Genomic DNA, 21,022 nt, shown 5'->3' on the forward strand with positions numbered 1-21,022 from the left:
GCACGGTGTGTGGCAATCCTTGAGTGGGGGGTGGGGGGGGGGGGGTCAGGGAAAGGAGAGTAAAGACAAAAAATAAATCTTGAGGAAAGAGGCAGTCTCTGTGAAGTAAGTTTTGGTTTTATAGTGTAGCTATAGTAGCAGGCTAATCTCCACAACAAAAAAATAAATACCTGATAGCATTCTGATGGCTGGAATAAGTCAACAGAGACAAACCTATTCAGATATAATTAGTCAAAAGTCAGAGCAACGACCATGCCTTGCTACTGGGATGCAATCTTTATACCATTTTGTTTGACAGAAAGACCAACAATTTATATGGGTTAAGAACATAAACAGCTTCTTTATAAGCATTTAGAAAAAGTAAATGCCATCATGGTTGATAGCTCTTCATAAGAGAGCTGTTTGATATCTGAGATTATTGAGTTAAGGCTATTTTTAGGAATCACCGTATTAAGTCTCTGAATGGTGTCATTTGGAGACTTTAAAACGATACTCCTTTCTAAAGATAAGGTATTGAGTTAACCCCAAAAAAGTAGGTTCAAAACTAAACATACACTGTGAATATAACAATGAAGTTAAGCTTTTCAAAGGTGATTTATAACATTTAGGTAATTATATAAGGGAAGTTTTTACCAGTGAAGGAATCGCATTTACTCTCCTGTATGGATTTTCATGAACCAAATTTGAGTGTCTCAGAACTTCATTGCTTCCCTACTCAATTTCCATTTTAAGGATGCATCTTTCCTTATAGCCCGGTGTGATAATTCCACTCACTCTGAGTTAGGCTGTGGTGGAAAGCCGCTGAGGTAGATCCCGAGGTGGTTGTCGCTCCAGCTGTGTCCGTCCCAAAGCCAAGCAGCTCCAAGGGAAACTGGAAGGGCACAGTCACAGGAACAAGGCCACCCAGCATCCCAAAAGGAGTTAACGGTGCAGACGTCACGTTCTGACTGGTTACAGACAGGGGTGATGCCATGAGAGTCAGAGGTGAGGCGTTAGCCAGTAACGATGCTCCTGCTGTTGACTATACAAAAAAAAAAAAAAACAACAGTACTTCAAGATTTTTAAAGGTTTGAATTGTATTCTTTAAGGGTAAAAAAATCAACTATTCCCTGTTAAGTATTGCTCTGTTGAGAAGTGTATTAAACTATTAAGAAATATTCACTTATCCACCTAGGAGGTCTTCCCAGGGTTCATTTGCTAAGCAAGCACAATTATATATCAGATTCAGACACGAGAGTATGGTTCATCTATCATGTTTTTCTCATCAGCCTTACAGGTAATTTCCTTGATCTCCTTTCTAATTATGCACTGGGTCTACAGTCACAATGTAGTGCAATATCTTCTATAGATTCATAATACGAAATTATCCAATGGAGATCTGAAGCTCTTTAGAAGTACAGTATTACACCTCTTCCCTTTCCAAATCTGGGTCTTAACAGAACATTATTTCAAAAAAGGTCACAGAGAAACAATGAATTCCGAAAATTAAGATTCAGATGTAAAAATTCCCAAACTTAAGAAGCAAAATGTATATGTAGAGGTGTGTATGCACATGTCAGAGGAAAAGGCAAAGGAAAATAATGTCTCCATTCTAAATATGCCAAAATGAAGTTAGATTCACCATAGTTTTAAAATAAAAATGCAAGATTAGCCAGAACATTTTAGCTACAACAGTTCCCAAATCACATTAATTCCTCTAACATTAGACCAGCTCCTTGTTTAACAATCTTTCCTTCACTACGTATATAGTAACTTATTATGCTAATGTTCCATTCTCTAATAATTTACTACAAAACAGTTAGTATAGAAAGCACTTTGAATCAGACTCCAACTCCGATATTGTAGCTATTTGAATTAAAAACACTCAGACGGAACAGGACTTTGAATCTGTGCATTTTTACAAGTAAGCCTCAACTAAACCCAAAACTTAGAATCATTTTAATGAACACACGAGCTTCAAAAGAAAATGACATTTCACTGAGTTCTGTAATAACTTACAGAAAAAGCAAAGTGATGAATCTCCTAGCATGGATAAAGTTTTTATTACCAGTATTGGTCTTAAGATGTTCTGATGAAAGCAGCTAAAGAAAGGACAGTTGCTTCTTAGGAGAAAACACAGTATTTTAAAACAGTGACCCTGTAAAGTGCATTTACCTACATGTGATGTTCCCAACAAGCGTTTGTATTGCTCATCTTAAAGATGCCAACTTCTACAACATACTCTATCCCAGAAGTAGGAAAAAAAAAAAAAAGGAAACTATCAACACATTGTTGGGAGGAGAGAGGACAGTGAAGAAAAGAGCTACAGAGCATGCCCTAAAGGAGCTGCAGTTCAGATGTTTCTATTAACTCATGTACAATAGTTCATAAAAGGGCTTATCCTGGTCATGTAGATCTGAGTCATTAAGATCCTTAGAAGTCTAAGCCAGATTCTGCTCAAGAGTACTGATGGTAGATAGAGCTTTTTAAGGAAATCACACATGTACTCTTTGGCTTTGTGTCCTTAAGGTGTAACTTTCTGTGATGCTTCAGCAGGTGTAAACTTATATTCCAGTAAATAACTGTGTCAATCAGAAGTAGAAAGGAGGGAGACACTTCTTGGAAGCTTCCTAGTTAAGAACACCTTTATTATCACGTAAAATCATCTGGTTTGATCTTTAATGTAGGCAGACCAGAATATTATAATGAACAACCCAGGTACCATTCTCATCTTCTAATAGCATCTCAAATAGGAATTAAATCCCTAAGGCCTTAAAGAAAAGGAGATTCACTTTCTGTCTTAGTTACTCCTCTTAAAACTCGACATAAGTTCTTAGTACATTGTACCTAACAACTAGTCTGGAACTGATGTGGTTCCACCAGCCAGCCATTAGACTTTTATAGCTAAATAAAACCCTTTGTGATCACAAATCTCTTCCCCTTTAGTGTACTTGAACTGGGAGGTAATTTAATTCTAATCTCTTCTTGAACGTACTCCACTGACTAAGCTACACAGTGCATGGCAGTTGCAGCCTTATTCCATGGTTTATCTTCTTTGCACCATTCTTCTGAACCATTTTTGGGTTATCAAAGTAATTTCTGAAGTGTCAAAAAAACCCACGTGGAAGGTCTCAATAATTATTTTAGTGATACCATATGCTGCACAGTACCTCTAGCTGATTTATCCCTTTATACCGACACACCTTATTCTGCTGTTTATAGTATGGACTCATGTTACTTGATTATTCACCACACACCCCCACACTTCAGCGCTCTCCAGCAGGACTGTGCCCAAAATGCATTTCATTACTCAGGTGATCAGTTTTTCTAAAAAAAAAAAATTACTTGCCTTTAACTACAGGAGGGTTTGCCAGAATTCATCTCACCATCCAACACAAGACTGCTTACTTCCCTTGTCCATCATCTTTAAGCACTAGCACACCCATTTCATGTTTTCTTCTACATCACAGCAATTGTATCCACTGGATTCTGTGGACTGGATCAGGAAGAAACAACTCTCTTCCTAGTCCATTCACTGTAGCCCTTTTTGTCTCCTCCAGGCACCTTCCAGTGCACTCAAACTGCACTGTACTTGGTTCAGCTCTTCTCCAGACCCTGTGTGGTACCTCAGTGGACCTGACACAGCACACAGGTTGGGGATTTTTTTTCCATTCAAAGCACCCAGAGTAAGTGAATGCTGTGTCAGAGCCTGGCAAACTTTTATTGCTGACTGTTTCAGTACAGTAGGATGAAAGACCATAGAAGTGTCTTGTAAAAATCATCTTCCTCCTGTTATTCAACTGCATTAAGAAGAATTTGATGGCAAACTAATTGCTAGAAGTTGAGTATACACCACTCGCATGCAACAGCATTGTGCACTGTTCAGAATAACAAGAGCTTTACATTTGCTGTACACCAAGAATATAATTTACAGCAATACTATTTTCTTAAGTACTGATGACTTCAGCATAGAGAACAATAAAGAGAGGAAAACATCAAATCATCTCAGTAACTAAGCATTGCCAGTAAGAAGAACACAACTTGGGAAAGCAGGTTGTCTTCTGGATAAATAATAGGTTTGTATGTTTTAGAACAACAGTATTTTCAAAATATTTGTTTTGTCTGATTTGTCTTATCTCTAGTGATAGTAAAAGCTTTCAATTTCTAGGGTATTTATACATTAATGAGGTGTCTCATTCAGTTTGACTAGATCCTACAAAATAAAATACAGTCACAAATACAGAAGAAAAGCCCCTGCAAGTGTTAATTATAATTACAAGTCTTGAATTACACTCAACCACAAGCAACTGGACTCTAGTTTTGAGGTTAATCATGCAGCCTGACAACAAATGTACCAAGATACTTTTACATGACCACCATCATTACAAATATGTAAATATGCAAGAATACACAAATCCCATAATGCAAGAAAATACCACGTCCCCTCAAAATATGGTCACACAAAGCTTACCTTTCCTAATACCCTTAAAAGAAAAAAAAAGCAAATTCTGTCCCACAGTACAGACCAATCAACAGTTTACAGTGAGGATTTGTTCCACACTGATCCCTGCATTTCACATCAGCTGGAAATACGTATTCTTTAGCGTGAAATAGTTTCATCAGTATCAGCATTATGCTTAGAAAAGTAAAAAATTGAATTTATGGTATTTCCAAACCAAGATAAAATATATTAAGAATGTTTACAAAATAAATATGATAAATATTAATGTAAGGCTCAAATGTAAACTTGTTAGATGCATACCTGCACGCTGGCTGCTACAACTGGAGACCCTGAGGCAGAAGATGGTCTGTGTGGAGTTGACAATTGTTTAGTAGCACCCTGTGTTCCACTTCCTGCTCCCCCAGACAGACTAGTCCTACTAGCTCCACTTGAGTTAAGGTTACTGCCTCTGCTGGCAGGTACATTCATTCCAACTCCACCCAAATTATTTTTACCAACAGTTCCAGAAGGAGAAGAGTTGGGCAATTTTGAAGAAGCCTGAGGGTTCTTTGCAGGCTGAAGGCCTGAGGTGCGATTAGAGGACAGCAAATTCACTGTGGGAGACTGCCTGCTGATATTTACACCACTGGTCTGTTTATGAAGGGGGTTGTTGCTGGAGTGACTACTCTGGGAAACTAGTGCACTTGAACTGGAAGAACTGGGTGTTGTTGCAGGCCTGGGGGATGAGGTGGGCTTGGATGAAAATTTAGGTGATGCATTGGGCTTGGGTGTCACAGAGGGCTTAGATGAAGTGGGCTTGGGAGAGGCAGCAGGTTTGGGAGAGGCAGCCATGGAGAAGGGAGGCTTGAAACCCTGGGAAGAAACTTGTGACACCATAGCCTTGGCTAAATAGTTACTAGAGGTAGAGGTGCTGGATGTTGTCCGAGAAACCAGTGGGTGAGACACTTGAGAGCCACTTCCGGAGGAGGGATTAGACAAAGGCAGGCGATATACTACAGACTTATCTTGAGCCTTGATGACTGGTGATGAGCAAGACAGTTTGGGATTACTACTCAATTTCACCACAGGATTGGTCTGTGATTTACTAATAGTTGCTTGTAAAGGAGATACGTATTTCTGCTGTACAGCTGAATGCTGGTGCACCTTTGTCACTTGTGATGTTGAGGAAGTACCACCTTGAGCCTCAGCAGATGATACCAAGATATTAGCATCCTTGGTTCTTTGAGAGGAGGTGGAAATAGCTGCTTGAGTCTTAGAGGAAGAAACATGAGTCTGAGAAGAGGAGGAAGCAGCTTGGATCTGACTTGACCTCTGTAGTCCTTGCTGAAGTAGTTTGGCTGGCAGAGGCTCTAAGGAAACCTTGGGATTTTGAATTGAAGATCCAGCAATAAGGCCTGAAGAGATACCAGTGTGAACTAAGTCCTGGGGTTTCTTTGGTACTGGCCCTGTGTGACCAGCAATAAGACTTGATGAATGGGATGTTTGAGTGGGCTCTACTTTCTTTGAAGTTGCCAGAGGCAATTTACTCATAATACTTGCTAGTTTCTCTTCTCTCAGCCCAGGGCGAGGTCTGGATGTTGGTGTGTCTATGGTGGACCCAAGAGGTGATCCCTTGGCACCATTATTGATAACTGCCAGAGCATCAGAAATAGAGTCCAGTGAGGGTGGGTGGAAAGAGAGGTCCTCATCCAGTGAGTCATCCAAGCAGATGGTCTCTGGAGCTGCTGTGCAGCTAGAGCTGGCTGGGGTGCAGACAGCTGCACTGGAACCCAATACAGTAGCACAACTTGAATTGACTGAAGACATACAGGTTTTCTGTTCTTTTTTTGGACTGGAGTCCTGAAAATGAAGGGATAGGAAAAGTCAGGTTTAATAGTCTTTCTGGAATAGATTCAAAGTTGTCTTTAGTGTAATACTTTTACTCTGTAAATTCAGACAAACCAAAGATCTACTATTGAAATGTTCATATTAAGATATGAAATGATATCTTATTATGATATCTAGGAACCCTGTGTGCTAATTCAATATTTGTATTTAAAAATCTAGTGTTGTTGCTCCACGTAACAAAGTGTCCCACACAGTGAAGAACAATCAGTACTGGGAAGAATAGGGTAGCTAATCTGACCACTTAATAAAACTGCTACTGAATTAAGACAACACCTGGTCATGTCAAATGAGGACCTCTATACTTCCAACCACACTGTTTTCCAGTGTTGCCAAGTTTAACACAAACTGAAAACACACAAAGCACACATTCAAAGATGTGAAACTTCACTGGAACTAGTACCTCTTCATAGTCAATTTTCAAAAAACTAATACAGATTAAAGTGACAAAGCTATACAGAAGTATTTTGTACTACATTCTTTAAAGTAATGGACCACCAAATCAATAAGCATTGCCTGACAGAAACTTTCTGCAAGAATTTTTCAGGACCAGAGGCAGGCTGTATCAAATGGTCATACTGGACCACTAAGTGGATATTCAGATACCTTAATAGGCTTTTACCTTCACTTTGGGTTTAGTGGCCGGAATCACCTTCTTCTTTGCCCTAAAACAGAAGGGATAAATGTGCATCAGAAGACCAAAAAAAGGCAAGCCATTTTCCTCTTAAAGTGTTACCCTGATTATATCCAAATAAACTAGAATGATGACTACAGGAGTCCAGCTTTAATAATAAAACATCCTTGAAATGAAAAATGGTTTAAAATACAGGGGGAAAGAAAAATAGCATGCTATCAATTCATTTTCTGGTCATGTATCTCCATGTAAATTAGTTGCAAAATCAACTGAATTGCTGATATAACCTGACATATAGATCAGGATATATCCAGAGAACTGTTTTTATTTTTCTGATTTAGAGGAACTTCAAAATATCAATTAATTTCAGCCTCTTAATATTACAACTTTGTCTACTTAGCAGAGCTTTGTCTACACTGAAGTCTTTTAAAGTACTAATATAATTTCACTTCTTATGCTGACATTTTTATCCCTGAAGAGGATGCTTCCTATCTTATTTATTTCAAACCAGATAAAACCAGTTGCTTCTTCCCCCCATAAAAGTGGTTTCTTGCTTATCAGCTCTTAAGACAGTTGTACCTAACTTGTTTGTTGCAAGAAGTCATTTAGTAAACTGTCAGATTTTCTTTTGCAATGTACATGAACTGCAGTTATACAAGTAAGCACAGCATTAAGGATTATTAGTTACTGCCCTTCAACTTAGAGGTTCAGCATTTCACACTTTATTTCTCCAAGGGCAGTCAACAGATTTACAGCTTATAGTCAACTTTTGATCCTTTCCTAAGCAACTAGAAATAAGCCTGGTTAAAAAAAGACTTTATGTAGGTGGACCATGACTCAGTTTTTGCTGTTATGTAGAAAAATATCCTATGTTAATCATATTTATCACAAAAGTTGCAATTGGGGTGTCATTCAAAGTCATAATAATTTATTTGAACTCTGACTGAATGTGGACAGCTCCTGAGTGGCACACCATGTTGTCGGAAAATGAAAAAGATAAAATCCCACTAAGATACACAGACTTCTGTGATTAGAGATATTTATGAGGAAAAGAAAAAAGCAGGAAGTACTGCAGTCTGAGTTCAGTTTAATATGCTGAATGTCAAAATTTAGGCAGTGTGTAATGCTTTGAGTAAAAGGTATTAATTCAAGAATTAATATCCCCTGGAGTTATCTAGCCACTTCACAAGTGAGTTAAAATATGCCACAAGAACATTACAGTTCTATGCCTAAATTAAAGCATTAAAAAAAGATTATAAACATCACTGTAAGTTTCTTCAAACAAATCCCAAAGTACCTCCCTTTCCTTCCCTCTGTCCAAAACAGGTAGCAGGAAGACGAGAAAAGATGCAATGCACAACCTAAAGATCTTAGCAAGTTGTCACTATTATACTCACGGAGCAGAAGTGAGGTGATTGTGAACACTTCGGCTTTCTTTAAAAAGCATCCTAAAACAGTGGTGAGAAAAGAAATATGAAGTGATTCTACCGCGACAAAAACGGTGTATGACCACCAAATACACAAACAGTCTTTGGTTTTCAGAAGCAGCCTTTGATTATCTGTCCCCAAGGGAGCTAGTGATTACTTTGTTTGTATTGCTGTCACAGTATAGGTCTTGGCATCCATGAATAGAAGAATCTAAAAAAATTTTAATAATTTGTGTTTATGCTCAAAATACCTCTGTAAATGGCCAAGCAAAAATCAATGTAAGAGAATATTACTTCCTTCAACTGGACAGAAGAAATACACTTTGAATGCTCTTTCCTCAAAGCCTAATGAAATATTTCAAACATAAAATAAAGGATTATTGTAAACTCTTCACACTACATGTCCAACCCACTGATCACAGGCTTGGGTTTGTGGCTATTAATCTCTTGTGGTTTTTTTTTTTTTAAGCACAGAAGATAAAAGTCAGAACACAGTAGTCAAGCTTGTTTCTAATTTTCTTCAGTACTTTTAGTACTGAAGAAACTTTTACTAAAGTTTTAAAAAGTTTAGTAAAATAAAAACTTCAGGCTATTGTGTATCATTTCTGTCTTCAATTACACTGGATTTACACATACTACTACAGAGCCAAGGAATGGCAAGAGCCAGTATAACAAATCTCAACACTTCACATGCTTTTATTCAATGTTTTCAGCTCCTGAGTTGACAAGTGGGAAGTGAAAATGACTGCTGACCAGTACCTATCCTACAGCCTGCTATTCAAATGCAGCTATAAACAGACAATGAAAACTTGGTCCCCTTCCTTGTTTCCAGATAGGCAAAGTAAGATGGATAATATTTTTACAGCACTGCCATCACATTGGCACTGGCCACATTATGAACAGCTGTCTAAACAAGAGCTTTTCACCACTGATAATACAACCTGCAGAGCTGCAATAATTACAAAAAGTCAGAGTATTCACAAATCTCGTGTCATCTGGTAAGAAAATGCTGACATCTCTCACTACAGTTCAATGCCTTACTTCTCAGATTCTATTTCCAGCTCCATTTTCACATTTTCTTCACCATACTAACCTCCAAATCTGTATTACATTGTTCTGTCAGAGACTACTGAATGCCTATGAAGAACATCATGGAGCAAAGCCAGCATTCCTTATTACACGTTTAATGTGCCACCTCCCAACCTACACAGCTTCTCCAGAATACTTCCTTCCCCACCTCCTCCTTGGTGCTTTATCCATTCCTTAATCTTTTTAATTTGGAAATGAAAATTCAAAATTAATCACAGGCCCCTGTAATTTGTAGCGTCATCCTTCAAGGTTAAAGACAAAAGTGTAAATACTACAAAAGGACAGAAATCACAGATATGGTACAAAGAAAGGACAGAACAGTATATGAGGTCTATTCCAACCTTAACAATCCTGTGATTCTGTAATTTCCAGTTATGATCAATACCTTACCTCTTGCTTCTTTATGAAGCTATGAGAAACATTAAATAAAGTTAATTTTGAAAGTGCAAGAAGTTTTTCTTCTAAGCTGAACCCAAAAAGTTCTGGTACTGTAGTTCTATTCTGATTAGAAAGAATTCCTTCAGAAACACACAGTCAGTAGATTGGTTTTAGCATTAGATACCTAATTTTTTTCAATTTTATATAGCTCCTTTCCACTTGAGGCCACATATAAAAATGAAAAATTTTAAGACTTCAGCATAATCCCTACCCTAACATCCCAACAAAATGAGCATCCAGAATATAAATTATGTGCTGCATTAGGAATTACCACTGCCAGACTCCAGGAAATGCTTTCTTTTCCTCTTTCCATGCATAGCTGTTTGCCTACAAATTACAATCCATCACTTCCTAAACAGAAAGCAGGGAAGTGCCTCCCAGTGGATATAGGACAATTTGTAAATCATTATGGTACTAAAACCACCCAGTTAGTAAATGAAGTCTTGCTGGTCAACAGGAAGTTATGTTCTGTCATAACTTGTCTCTTGGGGTTTGTTTGGTTTGCTTTTTGGTTTTGGTTTGTTTTAGGGGGCATTTGGGGTTTTTGTTTTGTTTTTGTCTTTTTTTTTTGTTGAAACCAATTGTATAAATATTTCAAAAGCTCATGGAAAGTTTCAGCACACTTATCAAATGGAAAGGAGAGAACCATATGTTTTATGGCTTTCCAATACAAAGTTTTAACATGCTTCACTTCTATATATTCATGAATCACCTCACACTATCTCTTGATTTCTCTGCTATCATCAGTGATCTTCATATCTTCCATTCTTAAACTAAACTGGGATTCTCTGTCTCATCTAATTCAATAAAAATCTTCATAACAGATAACATCTCGCTCATCAGCATACTCACACAAAAAACTAAGTCACTGAACAAAAATAAATCAGCTGTATGCCAGGAAGTGTAAAACTTCATTTGTTCCTTCTGTTACTATTAAACCAGCTATTTCTGCACTGACTGTTCTAAGAAATATCTCAGTACAGTTATTTTTACAGCTTGATACAGACTTGACTAAACTAAAATCAAGGTATTCTTGAGCAAGTTGATTAGTTTTGTTGTATCATTTAGCTTTTACAATCAGGTTGAGGTTTGATGAAATTATCTTTTGCAGTGGGTGCTACAGAGAGAACTCAGGCCAAATCATACTTGCTCCTCTTTCACTCCAAACCATTTGAAATCTCTGCCAAATATGTATTTCACAACAGTTTACTATTGCTCTCATTTTATTTCTCCCTCTCTTTTGTGTGGTTGTTTCTTCTTACATCAGTAAGAACTAAGTATAGAAACTGGTGTATTTTTAGCTGCTGTCAAACAGAGCATCCCAACTGCAAACAAGAAATAGACAGCAAAAACCTTAAGTCTTTTGTGAACACTGCTATTGAAATTCTAGCTTATCATTTTAAAGCCTGTGTGAGCAGTCTGATAATTCAGTGTTCCAACATACAGGCAAAACTGCTTTCTAGATCATTATCGCTTTCTATATCACATAAAGAACTTCCCAAACTGTTACCCTCCCACCTCATACTTCTCCTCATATGAAGCCTCATGCTTCATGCGGTGTTAGAAGCATCAGTAAATTCAGTCTCTAAGAGATGAAAAAAGCAAATAGGTCTCCAAGGAAAACAGTTGGGTTTTTCACTCTCAGGCTTACAAACAAGACAGAAAATTCATTTTAGAAAAACATTTGTTCTTCTAAAATATTCCAGCTTCATGAACATACTCTTAAGTTCCAACCAATATCACTAGTACATGGTTGAGTCAAATGTAAGACAATAAACAGGAACCAAAGAAATAGTTAACACCAAAATTAATAGATATGTAAAGCAGGTATCTTACCTTGCCTGCATCCAGCCTTTAGGCCAAAGTGGTTTCACTTCTGTTTCCATAAAGCTTTTGAGGTAATCTTCAGCAGACTGACTTCTATTTGGCTCTAGCTCATAACATCCCAGCTTGATCTTGACAAGATTACACAACAGAGACCTGCAAAAAGAAACAAAATAAATATACTGAAAGACACAGTCCTTTCAAAAGCCCAGCAGAAAGAGGCTAAGAAATGGAAGCTGCTGCCCATTGATAGTTGTAGGAAGCGCTCAGTTCCAACTGTGTTTTTTTGAAGTTTGTACTGAACAAAGTATTGCTACTACAAACTGGTACGATCTACCATTGTCACTTATCCATGTCCAACAGACTCTATTGCTCTTATTTTCATCCTATTATCATGCTGTAATTTGTTTTACATTTTCTTTGTGGTTTATTCATAGTTGGAACATCTCTCACTTTGCTCACAGTGACCTCTCATTTGTTGGAAAGGAAATGAAATCCATTCTACACTGAGTACTTCAAGAGAGGATCCTTTCTGACAGGGATTTTGTCTTTCACTGCTCTTACAAATATAAAAGTGCACACAGTTAAGTAACATCAGCCTTTCAGAGCCTCTTGAATGAAAAAAGCAACAGATGTAAGTATCTCTCCCCTCCTGGTAGGTCCAAGCTATACTGCTTGTAGATATTTCATGAAGCTTTCCTCCCTGTTGTCTTCACATACTAGAAAGACTCATTGAGAAATGTCCAACAGCCCCTTTTAGTAAAACACACACACACACACACACTTGTACTAAAACTATCTTTAGATCTTCCATGAGAAATTACTAATTGAGAAGGATCTGCTTGCTTAAAAGTCTAGATTATTTAAATAACAGTCATCTCCGTTTTCAGAAAAATCTGTTCTAGGAAACTGAACTCTACTAACTGATCATTTCAGAAAAGAATCTGTGCTATTCTTGAGAGATAACAAAGAATTTATGTTCAGAGGGAATAGAAAGGGTTAAGATTAATGCACTCTGGTTGTTGTTGTTGTGTCCAAGGATTGGGAGGCTTGCCAAATCAGTATCACCAATCTTGATGGCCTGTCCTCCTGTGGCAAAAATCTCTAGTGCTCATTGGTGTTTTGTAACCTATTCCTAGAAACGTGGGAAGCAGTTACAGCTCTGCTTACACAACTGTTCTTTACCTAAAGAATCTCAAAGTCCTCGAGTCAGAAAATTCTCATATATTTGGATAAAGCAGAAAAACAAGCTGTGAAACTTAAAAGGGATGGATATAGGATGATCTTGCCTTTTGAGTTAAAGAAGGTGTTTCACCATTACAGAATTTCAGTTTGCCTATTTAACACCAACACTCTTCAAAACTTCTCCAAGGTGTAATTCTGGGAAAAATTATTTATTCAATAGTATCATGTAGTAACATCCTCTTGGAGATCCCTTTATAAAGTCAGTGAAAATTCTTGGCGGAAAAGGTAGTTTTGTCTTACCTCACTGTGTCATCCCAGTGAAACTTCTTTCTGGGTCCAACAACCCTCTTTCCAGGTTTTTCATCATCATCTTCCTCTGATCCATTTTTCTCTCGTTCATCTTCTGCTTGCAACCTACAGTTGAACAATTATTTTCATTACAGCTATACTACACAGACAAAATATTTCACTGAAAATGGAATGTCATTCTAGGTGTTTGTTAGGGGGAAAAATAACCCACAGAGGACCTGTTTTCAGATTTTTGCTATACTTCCTGACAGGATAAACAGTTTAATCTCCCTCTCCCCACTGCTTTATGGTTCTCAGGCAAATGAAAAGGACACACTGTACAGATGCTTTCACTGACACCCCTATAAGCTTCATGCAGTGCCTCTACTGGGAAGTGGCAGGATGCTTATCAAACTATTCATACCTCTCCAAGTCCAAAATTTGTTAACTATGATCAAAACAATTACAATGAACAAGGACAAAATACATCAATAACCTGAACACACCATCCTCCTCCATTAATCCACCATTCTAGGAATTGACCAGTAATCCTTCAGATTATTTTTTCTATCAAGACCTATCTCACTCAGTTAATGGAATTTCTCTCTGGTATCAGATGATAACATCACTTACACAAAATTAGGTATTTTGTACAATTCAAAAAAGAGAATGGAGCTGAGTGATTTTCTGAGCTAAGGGAGTAAACAACATGGATACAAACTTCCAGCTGGATTCTAAACAGGCATGTACAGCCTCTGGAATAACCTACTTGGCATTCTTGGCTTGATTGCGGGCCTGACAGTCCTCTTGGTATTTGCATAACTGTTCAGGCATGACATTACTGACAGCCAGTTTCAGCTTCTGCAATGGTTCTCTCAAGCGGTCATCCTGGGAAAAGAGAAGCACCAAAATAGTCCTATTAGATGTAAAATAAAGAGCATTTCAGGTAGTTTCATGAAAATTTCTGGATCGCTCCCAAGGTAACATTCCCAGTACTATTTATAGACTGCAACAGACATATTCTACATGGCACTTGAATCCTGTTAGGTGCAACAGCATTCTATAAATGCACATACTCCTCACGTAAGTCTTGAGACCAGAAACAACAAAAGATAGTCACAAGGAAAGGTATCATGAATATCCCAAAACATTATGGCATGATCTCATTAAAAAATGCTTTTAAATTAAAATAGGGAAGGGAAAAAAAACTTAAGGGGGGAAAAGTGAGATAAATTGACCAATCACTATCTCAACATTTGCAAATAAATATCCTATCAGTCAGGTCTCCAAAACTGTGGTATAAAAACAACCTAGATAATGAACAAAATATGAATATGTATTATCTGGGTATTAGATTGTTATTACATGCAATTCATGTACCTGAAAGGTAAGAACTATGTACTTAGAATTGTCTCCAAATATTAAGAACTTCAAACGTTAAGGTAACATATTATGCACTTCACTACATGTTTTAAATTCACTTCCTACATCTTCTGACTTTACATTCTTAATTTTAACTGCTTATTGAAAAGAACTAGAATATTCTATTATATTTATCTGCTTAGAAATAGCATTTGAATCTGTTTGCCTTATTAGCAAGTATTGAGATATCTGCATTCATCTTCAGATCTTCTGCAAGATTTAGTCCTGGATTTTATCTAAAGAATCTGGTCAGGGTACTTCAGATCACAGAAAACTTTTATTCAATAGGAAAACAATTTTCAAGAGAAAATTAACTGAAAATGGCATACAAAGTATTTGTAAGACCTAGTCACAAAGGAAAATTTGTGCAAATAATACAGGCTGGGTCATCTATTATCCGTCTAGCCTTCCTTTTTTCTTGACACTAAGGTGAGTACAAAAGTACATTTTTTTAGCTTGTCATAACCATTATTACTGCTGCTTTGATATGTACCCTGTGACTACAAGTAATACGCTGCGATGACAGCAGAAACACTCCTTCATAGCCTGTACCCAGCTTTCAAGATGAAAGCACTTCATTCTCAAATAAAGACTCTGAAATGCTTAAAATATTTGTTCCTAATGTAGTGACAGTACCAGGTATACAGAAAGAAGCTTTTAAACTTATCTAGCAACTGATCCAAAATATTTTGCTTGATTTGAGACTGTGTGGCTACTGCTCTACTCTGCTGCCTTCAGTCCTCCTTGCTGCCACGTAACTGACTCCTGCTGGAGCTCATCTCGCCATCATTACCTGGACATTGAGGTGTAACTTCTTCAGGCGCTTTATCAGCGTGTCCTTATTGCACGGCACAAAAGCCTCCAGGTGTGAGTACACTCCATTGCGGATGGCAGGATTTACCTCCTGTAACTGTAGCTCAATACTGACAAACAAACAGGAGACAGTCAATCAGAGACACACTCCAAGGTAAAGATAACAACTGAACAAAAACCTAAGGAAGCTTTGGAAGCATAACATATTCTAGCTATGCATACTAAAAATAGCTGTTACAGTGTGGATACTGTAACACACGTATCAGACAACAAGGCCCGTGGAAAAGAAATATATATTCTTGGTAGATGTTTCAGAGATGTTTATTTCTCCAGCCACATGGCCGGGGCTCTGCTGAGGAACTGAGGCAATCACGGGACCCGAGGGTCCTTGCCCGCGCAGGGAACACAAAACAACCAGTGGGGAACGAGGCTGACCAGGGCCAGGGAAACCCCGTGTCTCCCCCCCAGGGCCCCTCTCCCAGGACCACATGGCAGGGAGGGCCCCAAAGCAGGTTGGGACATTTTCAGATAAGCTTTTTTATGAAAGGAACAAGTCCTAATCAAAGGTAAGGAACCATTCATGCATGTACTCGTCCAGCAATGTTGAACACTCATTCAAATTTAGTTTACACCCACCACTGTGAATCAAAATTGAATCAATTTTGACTGTTACAGTCTTCTAGAGATTACTTTTGTTTCTTAGAGTATGAACACAGAACTTTCTATTTAACCCTTAGTTGAACATTACAGAGAAAAAAATCTGGCATTTTCCCTCATGAAAGCTGAAGGTGTTTTGAGTTACAAAAGTGGGAGGCAGGAGCAAATAATGGCAATTTTGTTAAATTTTATACATGAAGTCAAGGACCAGGGCACTACAAAACATTTTACACCGGATAAAGACAGACAGTCATGACAGGAATTGTATTCACATATAAGTCTCTTTAGCTAATAACTAGCTTAGACTGATCTACCTTCATTGACTTTTAAGGCTTTGTTGGAACAACCTCAATAATACTTCCTCTTCTGTACTTTTCCTTTCACCCCCTTTCCAAAAAGGGAAGGTTCTACAGATAAGCACTTACTCCAGAAGAATATTATTCATGTCTTGTGTGAAAAACTTCTTCCTGCCTTCTTCATCAAACATCTTGGCAGCCTGGAAATACAATAAAAAAAGCATCCAAGTTCACAGAATATTTTGTCCCAGCAATCTTTGTATCTTTACTTTTACAGCCATATCATATTCTTATTTCCCAGAAAACATTACTTGGAAAAGAATAAAGAAAACCAAGCTATACTCAGCTGTTCAGAAAAAAATGAGGACTGTTACTGTTAAATATACACGCCTTGCTCCAGGGCAAACAATCATTCTGTTTAGGATCTGCCTGGATCACCGATGTTAACACATTTATCTTTTGAATAACCATTAAGAGAATGGTAGATGCTTTATTACCGCACCACCACCAACATTCTACTATCACTGTTTTATGAAGAGGAGCATTGTTTGACAGGTCAAGAAGGCAAGAGCATTAACTAACACATTCCTACTCCATCTTCATCTACCTGTTACGTGCCCCATCCAGTTACACCTTCCCAGCTTTCTTAGACCTCTCTCAAACCTTCACTGCAATTTCTACAACTGGATTATGTGTGCTAGAGGAATACCTCATCCCTCTTTCCTGCTGCTGTCCAGCATTCTTGCCATCTTCGGACTGTATCTCTAGTATTTTTGTCTGGTCTCTTCCTGAGTCTGGTTGGGGGAGCGAGGGAAACAGCCTTATTATATATGCATTTTCTTTTATTAGAAGTTTTTACTGATCTCATGGGAATTCCCATGCAGAATCCCTTAATCTTTGTTCTTATCACCTAGATCCTTCTTTTCACAAGGAATGACAGCTTATAGGACAAAGCCAATTCCCTGTACCATTCTACAAAAATCAGTAAGAACCTTTCTCTAATGTACACATCTAATCTGCATATTTTTAGAAGTCGAGAAAAAAGAGCCCCACTTTGAGAGGCCTATTGGCATCTTACATGTTGGCATTGGGACCAGACTGCAGTATCTAGAGGAGCTAGAAAATTATATCCATGCAGAAAAGTAGGAAGGTGTGGTATCATTATAGTGACTGACAAACATTAGAGGCAGCCAACATGCCATGAGGCTGAATATTCAAACAATTAAGAATCTTTAATTGTCTTCAAAACAAAATAAAATAATGACTTGCAACAACATAACTAAAAGCTACAAATAAATGCAAGTGTTAATGTGATTAATTTATTACTATTAAATACTTACTGTTCTTGCTCTTTGTAACTGACCCATTTAAGTTTGAAAGAAAAATACTTTCTAAAAATTGTGAACTCTACACTGCACAGGAAAACAGTGTGATACTCTGTCAAAGCCATAAGAGAGCTTTATTGCTTCAGTCATGAACATTGATACTGGAGTTTAAGTTCCTGCAAGGACTGCATTCCACTCATTGTTTTCTACCATAAATTCAGCTGCTGAGGGGATGGTACTATCTGTTTAAGAATACTGAAGTATTTGTCCTGCTAAAAAAATTAGAAAGGTTATCGATGCTTGTAAGTGATAGGGTACCAAAAAGACAAGCTGAAAAGTCTTAAATCCAGTACCTTTATGCCTAATTAACACAAGGATTAGAATCATCCTCTGGTTTATATAAAGCAGAAGGAAAAGTATGCTTTGACATTTTGGTGCCAAGTAGACCTTGAAAGGCAATTCCAGCATTATAGCATCATGATGGACAGCACTGCTGGCTTTCAAAGAGAGCCAACACTAGTAGATTAAAGACTTCATGGCTATTACTAACTATGATTGGGTTTTTTTCCAGAGTGATTATCTTGACAGTGACCTTAAAAATAGGAAAAAAACCCTTTTATTTGCTTTACTGCTTGTGTACAATACTGCCTTCTGTCATGGCAGATCAGAATAGCCCACTCAGGGATCTAGAACACATTAATCTACCAAAGGAAGTCAGGAAATTTTTATTGTCATTAGTCAATGGCTTTTTAATTTTATTATTTTTTTAATCTCGATATATTATACTCCATCCATGGAACATAGGCTTCTTCCCACAGCTTTATAAATTTTTCTTTATGCTAGAGCTCTAAAGCTGTGAGAGTCTGGTAAATATTTGACAAGTCCCATTTATTTGTAGTGCTTTTTAGAAGACATCTGATTGCAATTTACAGGAGGTATGGAAGCTGCAATGTTTAAGTCAACATAAAGCTTAGTTGTTCTCTGAGTGTAAGGGGAAACTTAAACTTGCTCTGCTCAACCAGGAAACTTTCAGAAGACACTGTCAAAAACAGAAGACAGAATAGTTCCCATCTGGTCTAGCAGAAGGTATCCCTGCCCACAGCAGGGGTGATTGGAGTGGATGATCTTAAAGGGCCCTTGCAACCCAAATATTTTTATGATTCTATGAGAAGTTATGTTTCCAAGAGCCACTGAAATCAAAGATGCCTGTTATATGGTGAAGCAATATGAATTAACTTGGGGTAGGTCACTAACACTTTCTAACTTTTGGCCTAATCCAGTTCTGCAGTTTTGCTAGAAGCTTATTGTTGATTCATAGCAAAATTAACCTGCATACCAAAAGGCAGACAGAAGCTCTTCCACTTTAGTAAATATTAATTCCCAGGCTGTATTTACCTTGGCATGTTTAAAAATAAATAAGAAAACTAGAAAACATTTCCATACATGTAAGAGCAAAGCAAGCTCTGCAATTGTTTAAATTATTTTCTTTTTGTCCAAAAAAGGTAGTAACTTGAACTGCTTTTTCAAAACTTACTCTGAGTAAGGAAAAGCTGCACTTTATTCTAAATAAGGAAAAGCTTTAATATCAATCTGAACAAGCAACAAATTTATTCTCAACTTAGGATAACATCCACAACTGAAACAAGGAGTATGTAATAGCTTAATAGCGGTGAACCCTCAGTAAGTTACTGGGATATTCATAACTTCTTAATTTAACATCGTCCATCTAATTTTTGAGGAGTTTAGATTCCATTCTAACCTTCCAGAAGAAAAAGTTCAGTTTTGTGGTTGGTGGTTTCTGTTTTTGGTGGCTTTTTTTCATTTGGATTTTTTTTTTTTTTTTGGCAAGTTAAAGCCAAAAAATCAATACATGGATTTGTAAGCTGCAGTCATATTTCAGGTTACCTCCTCCAAAGTAAGAAAAACACCCATTCCATTTCATCAACTAACAATTCAAGTTAAAGTAACACTGGTACTTCCATTATGGAGAAAAACCCATAAAGAAATGAACATTACAAGTTATTGTACATAGAAGGTTTAGAAAGCCTTGTTTCCACTTTGAAACAAACACTGCTTGAAGAATTGACCTGCATCATCTTGCCTGTTTTCATCTGACTATGAACACAGCTACTAAGATTGCCATTAACATCAATTCTTCATTTTTTAAGTTTCAGCCAGCAATTCAAGGATGACGCCCAATGTCCTAATTGTTCTTCCTTGTTCTCTCAGATTCTTGAATGCAATCCACTACCAGCGAATTCATACTTACTGTTCGAAGGTCTCCAATGCGCTTTTCAAGTAGCATAGGCAGACCTTCTGGGAGGGCAGGCACCTGCTTGGGTGTCATGACCTGAGAGGTGTAGGTTGCCTGAGTGACATTTCCATTTTCTCCTGACAGCTCAGAGACCGGGCTGCCATCAGAAGTGCCATCAAGCAACTTGTCAAAGTCAATGTCTCCCAGCATCTCCAGGGCACTTTCAGTTTCTTGCAGGAGCTCAGGTTCATTTGTGCTACCAAAAATGGAGAGGACAGGATCATTGATCCTAAGATTCAAGTCAGAGATATCATTTCCCACACTGAGAGAGGAGGAAGGAATTTTAGTAGGGGTAGAGGTTGCAACAGTCACTGGAGGTTTTGGACTAGGTTCCTTCTTCCTCATGGCTTCCTTCTCCTTTTGAAATTTACGGATCATGGCAGCCAGAGAGAGCGAGTCTTTATACAATTTCTTTTTCTTCTTCTCAGACTTGTGTGAATTTAAGGCCATTACTCTGTAGAGGAAAGAAATCTTTCATTAGCATGCAACTTTTGAGGCCTTAGTAACCTTTCACAACAAAACTCAAAGTTTAGTACAATTAAAAAATTATCAGGGGAAAGCAGCAAGTACTTCCTGCTTCCTTCTTCAGGCCATTTTATCAATTACCATAAACCTTTGGTAGTCACGTGATTATAGGCTCTCCAACTCATTTGTTAAGTTTTGTACACATTAAGGCAAAGATGATTTCATTTTGACTTCTCAATTTAATTATGGAGAAGTTGGCACAACTGTTAAAACTCATGGCAGATTTATGATACTAAAATACCTAAACTTGCCTCTCAAGACTCCTGAATGGTGGCAGGTTGCCTGTACACCATGTACATTTAAAAAATTCTTTTCATTGGTAAGTATTTTTAAATGCAGGCTCAAAATCTATATTCTATTTAAACCGAGAATTTTCTACCCATTTGTCACCTTGGTAAAAATGAGATCAATAAGTTTTCAAAATTCAATGTGAATATTCATAGTAAGACAACTTCCATCC

General features: G+C 37.6%; 1 protein-coding gene across 1 annotated transcript in view; it reads right to left on the minus strand.

Annotated features, from left to right (window-relative positions):
- The window catches only part of UBN2 (ubinuclein 2), a 46,363-nt gene that overhangs the window by 8,471 nt on the left and 16,870 nt on the right, over positions 1–21,022 (minus strand). Inside the window, 10 exon segments of the mRNA XM_017737877.1 lie at positions 775–1,021; positions 4,742–6,280; positions 6,948–6,990; positions 8,357–8,407; positions 11,750–11,893; positions 13,223–13,336; positions 13,980–14,098; positions 15,426–15,555; positions 16,528–16,598; positions 19,993–20,491. Of these exon segments, the coding sequence (XP_017593366.1) occupies positions 775–1,021; positions 4,742–6,280; positions 6,948–6,990; positions 8,357–8,407; positions 11,750–11,893; positions 13,223–13,336; positions 13,980–14,098; positions 15,426–15,555; positions 16,528–16,598; positions 19,993–20,491 (2,957 nt within the window).

This window comes from Corvus brachyrhynchos, unplaced genomic scaffold (assembly GCF_000691975.1).
Source record: "Corvus brachyrhynchos isolate BGI_N302 unplaced genomic scaffold, ASM69197v1 scaffold56, whole genome shotgun sequence".
In the NCBI taxonomy this organism is placed as follows: domain Eukaryota; kingdom Metazoa; phylum Chordata; class Aves; order Passeriformes; family Corvidae; genus Corvus; species Corvus brachyrhynchos.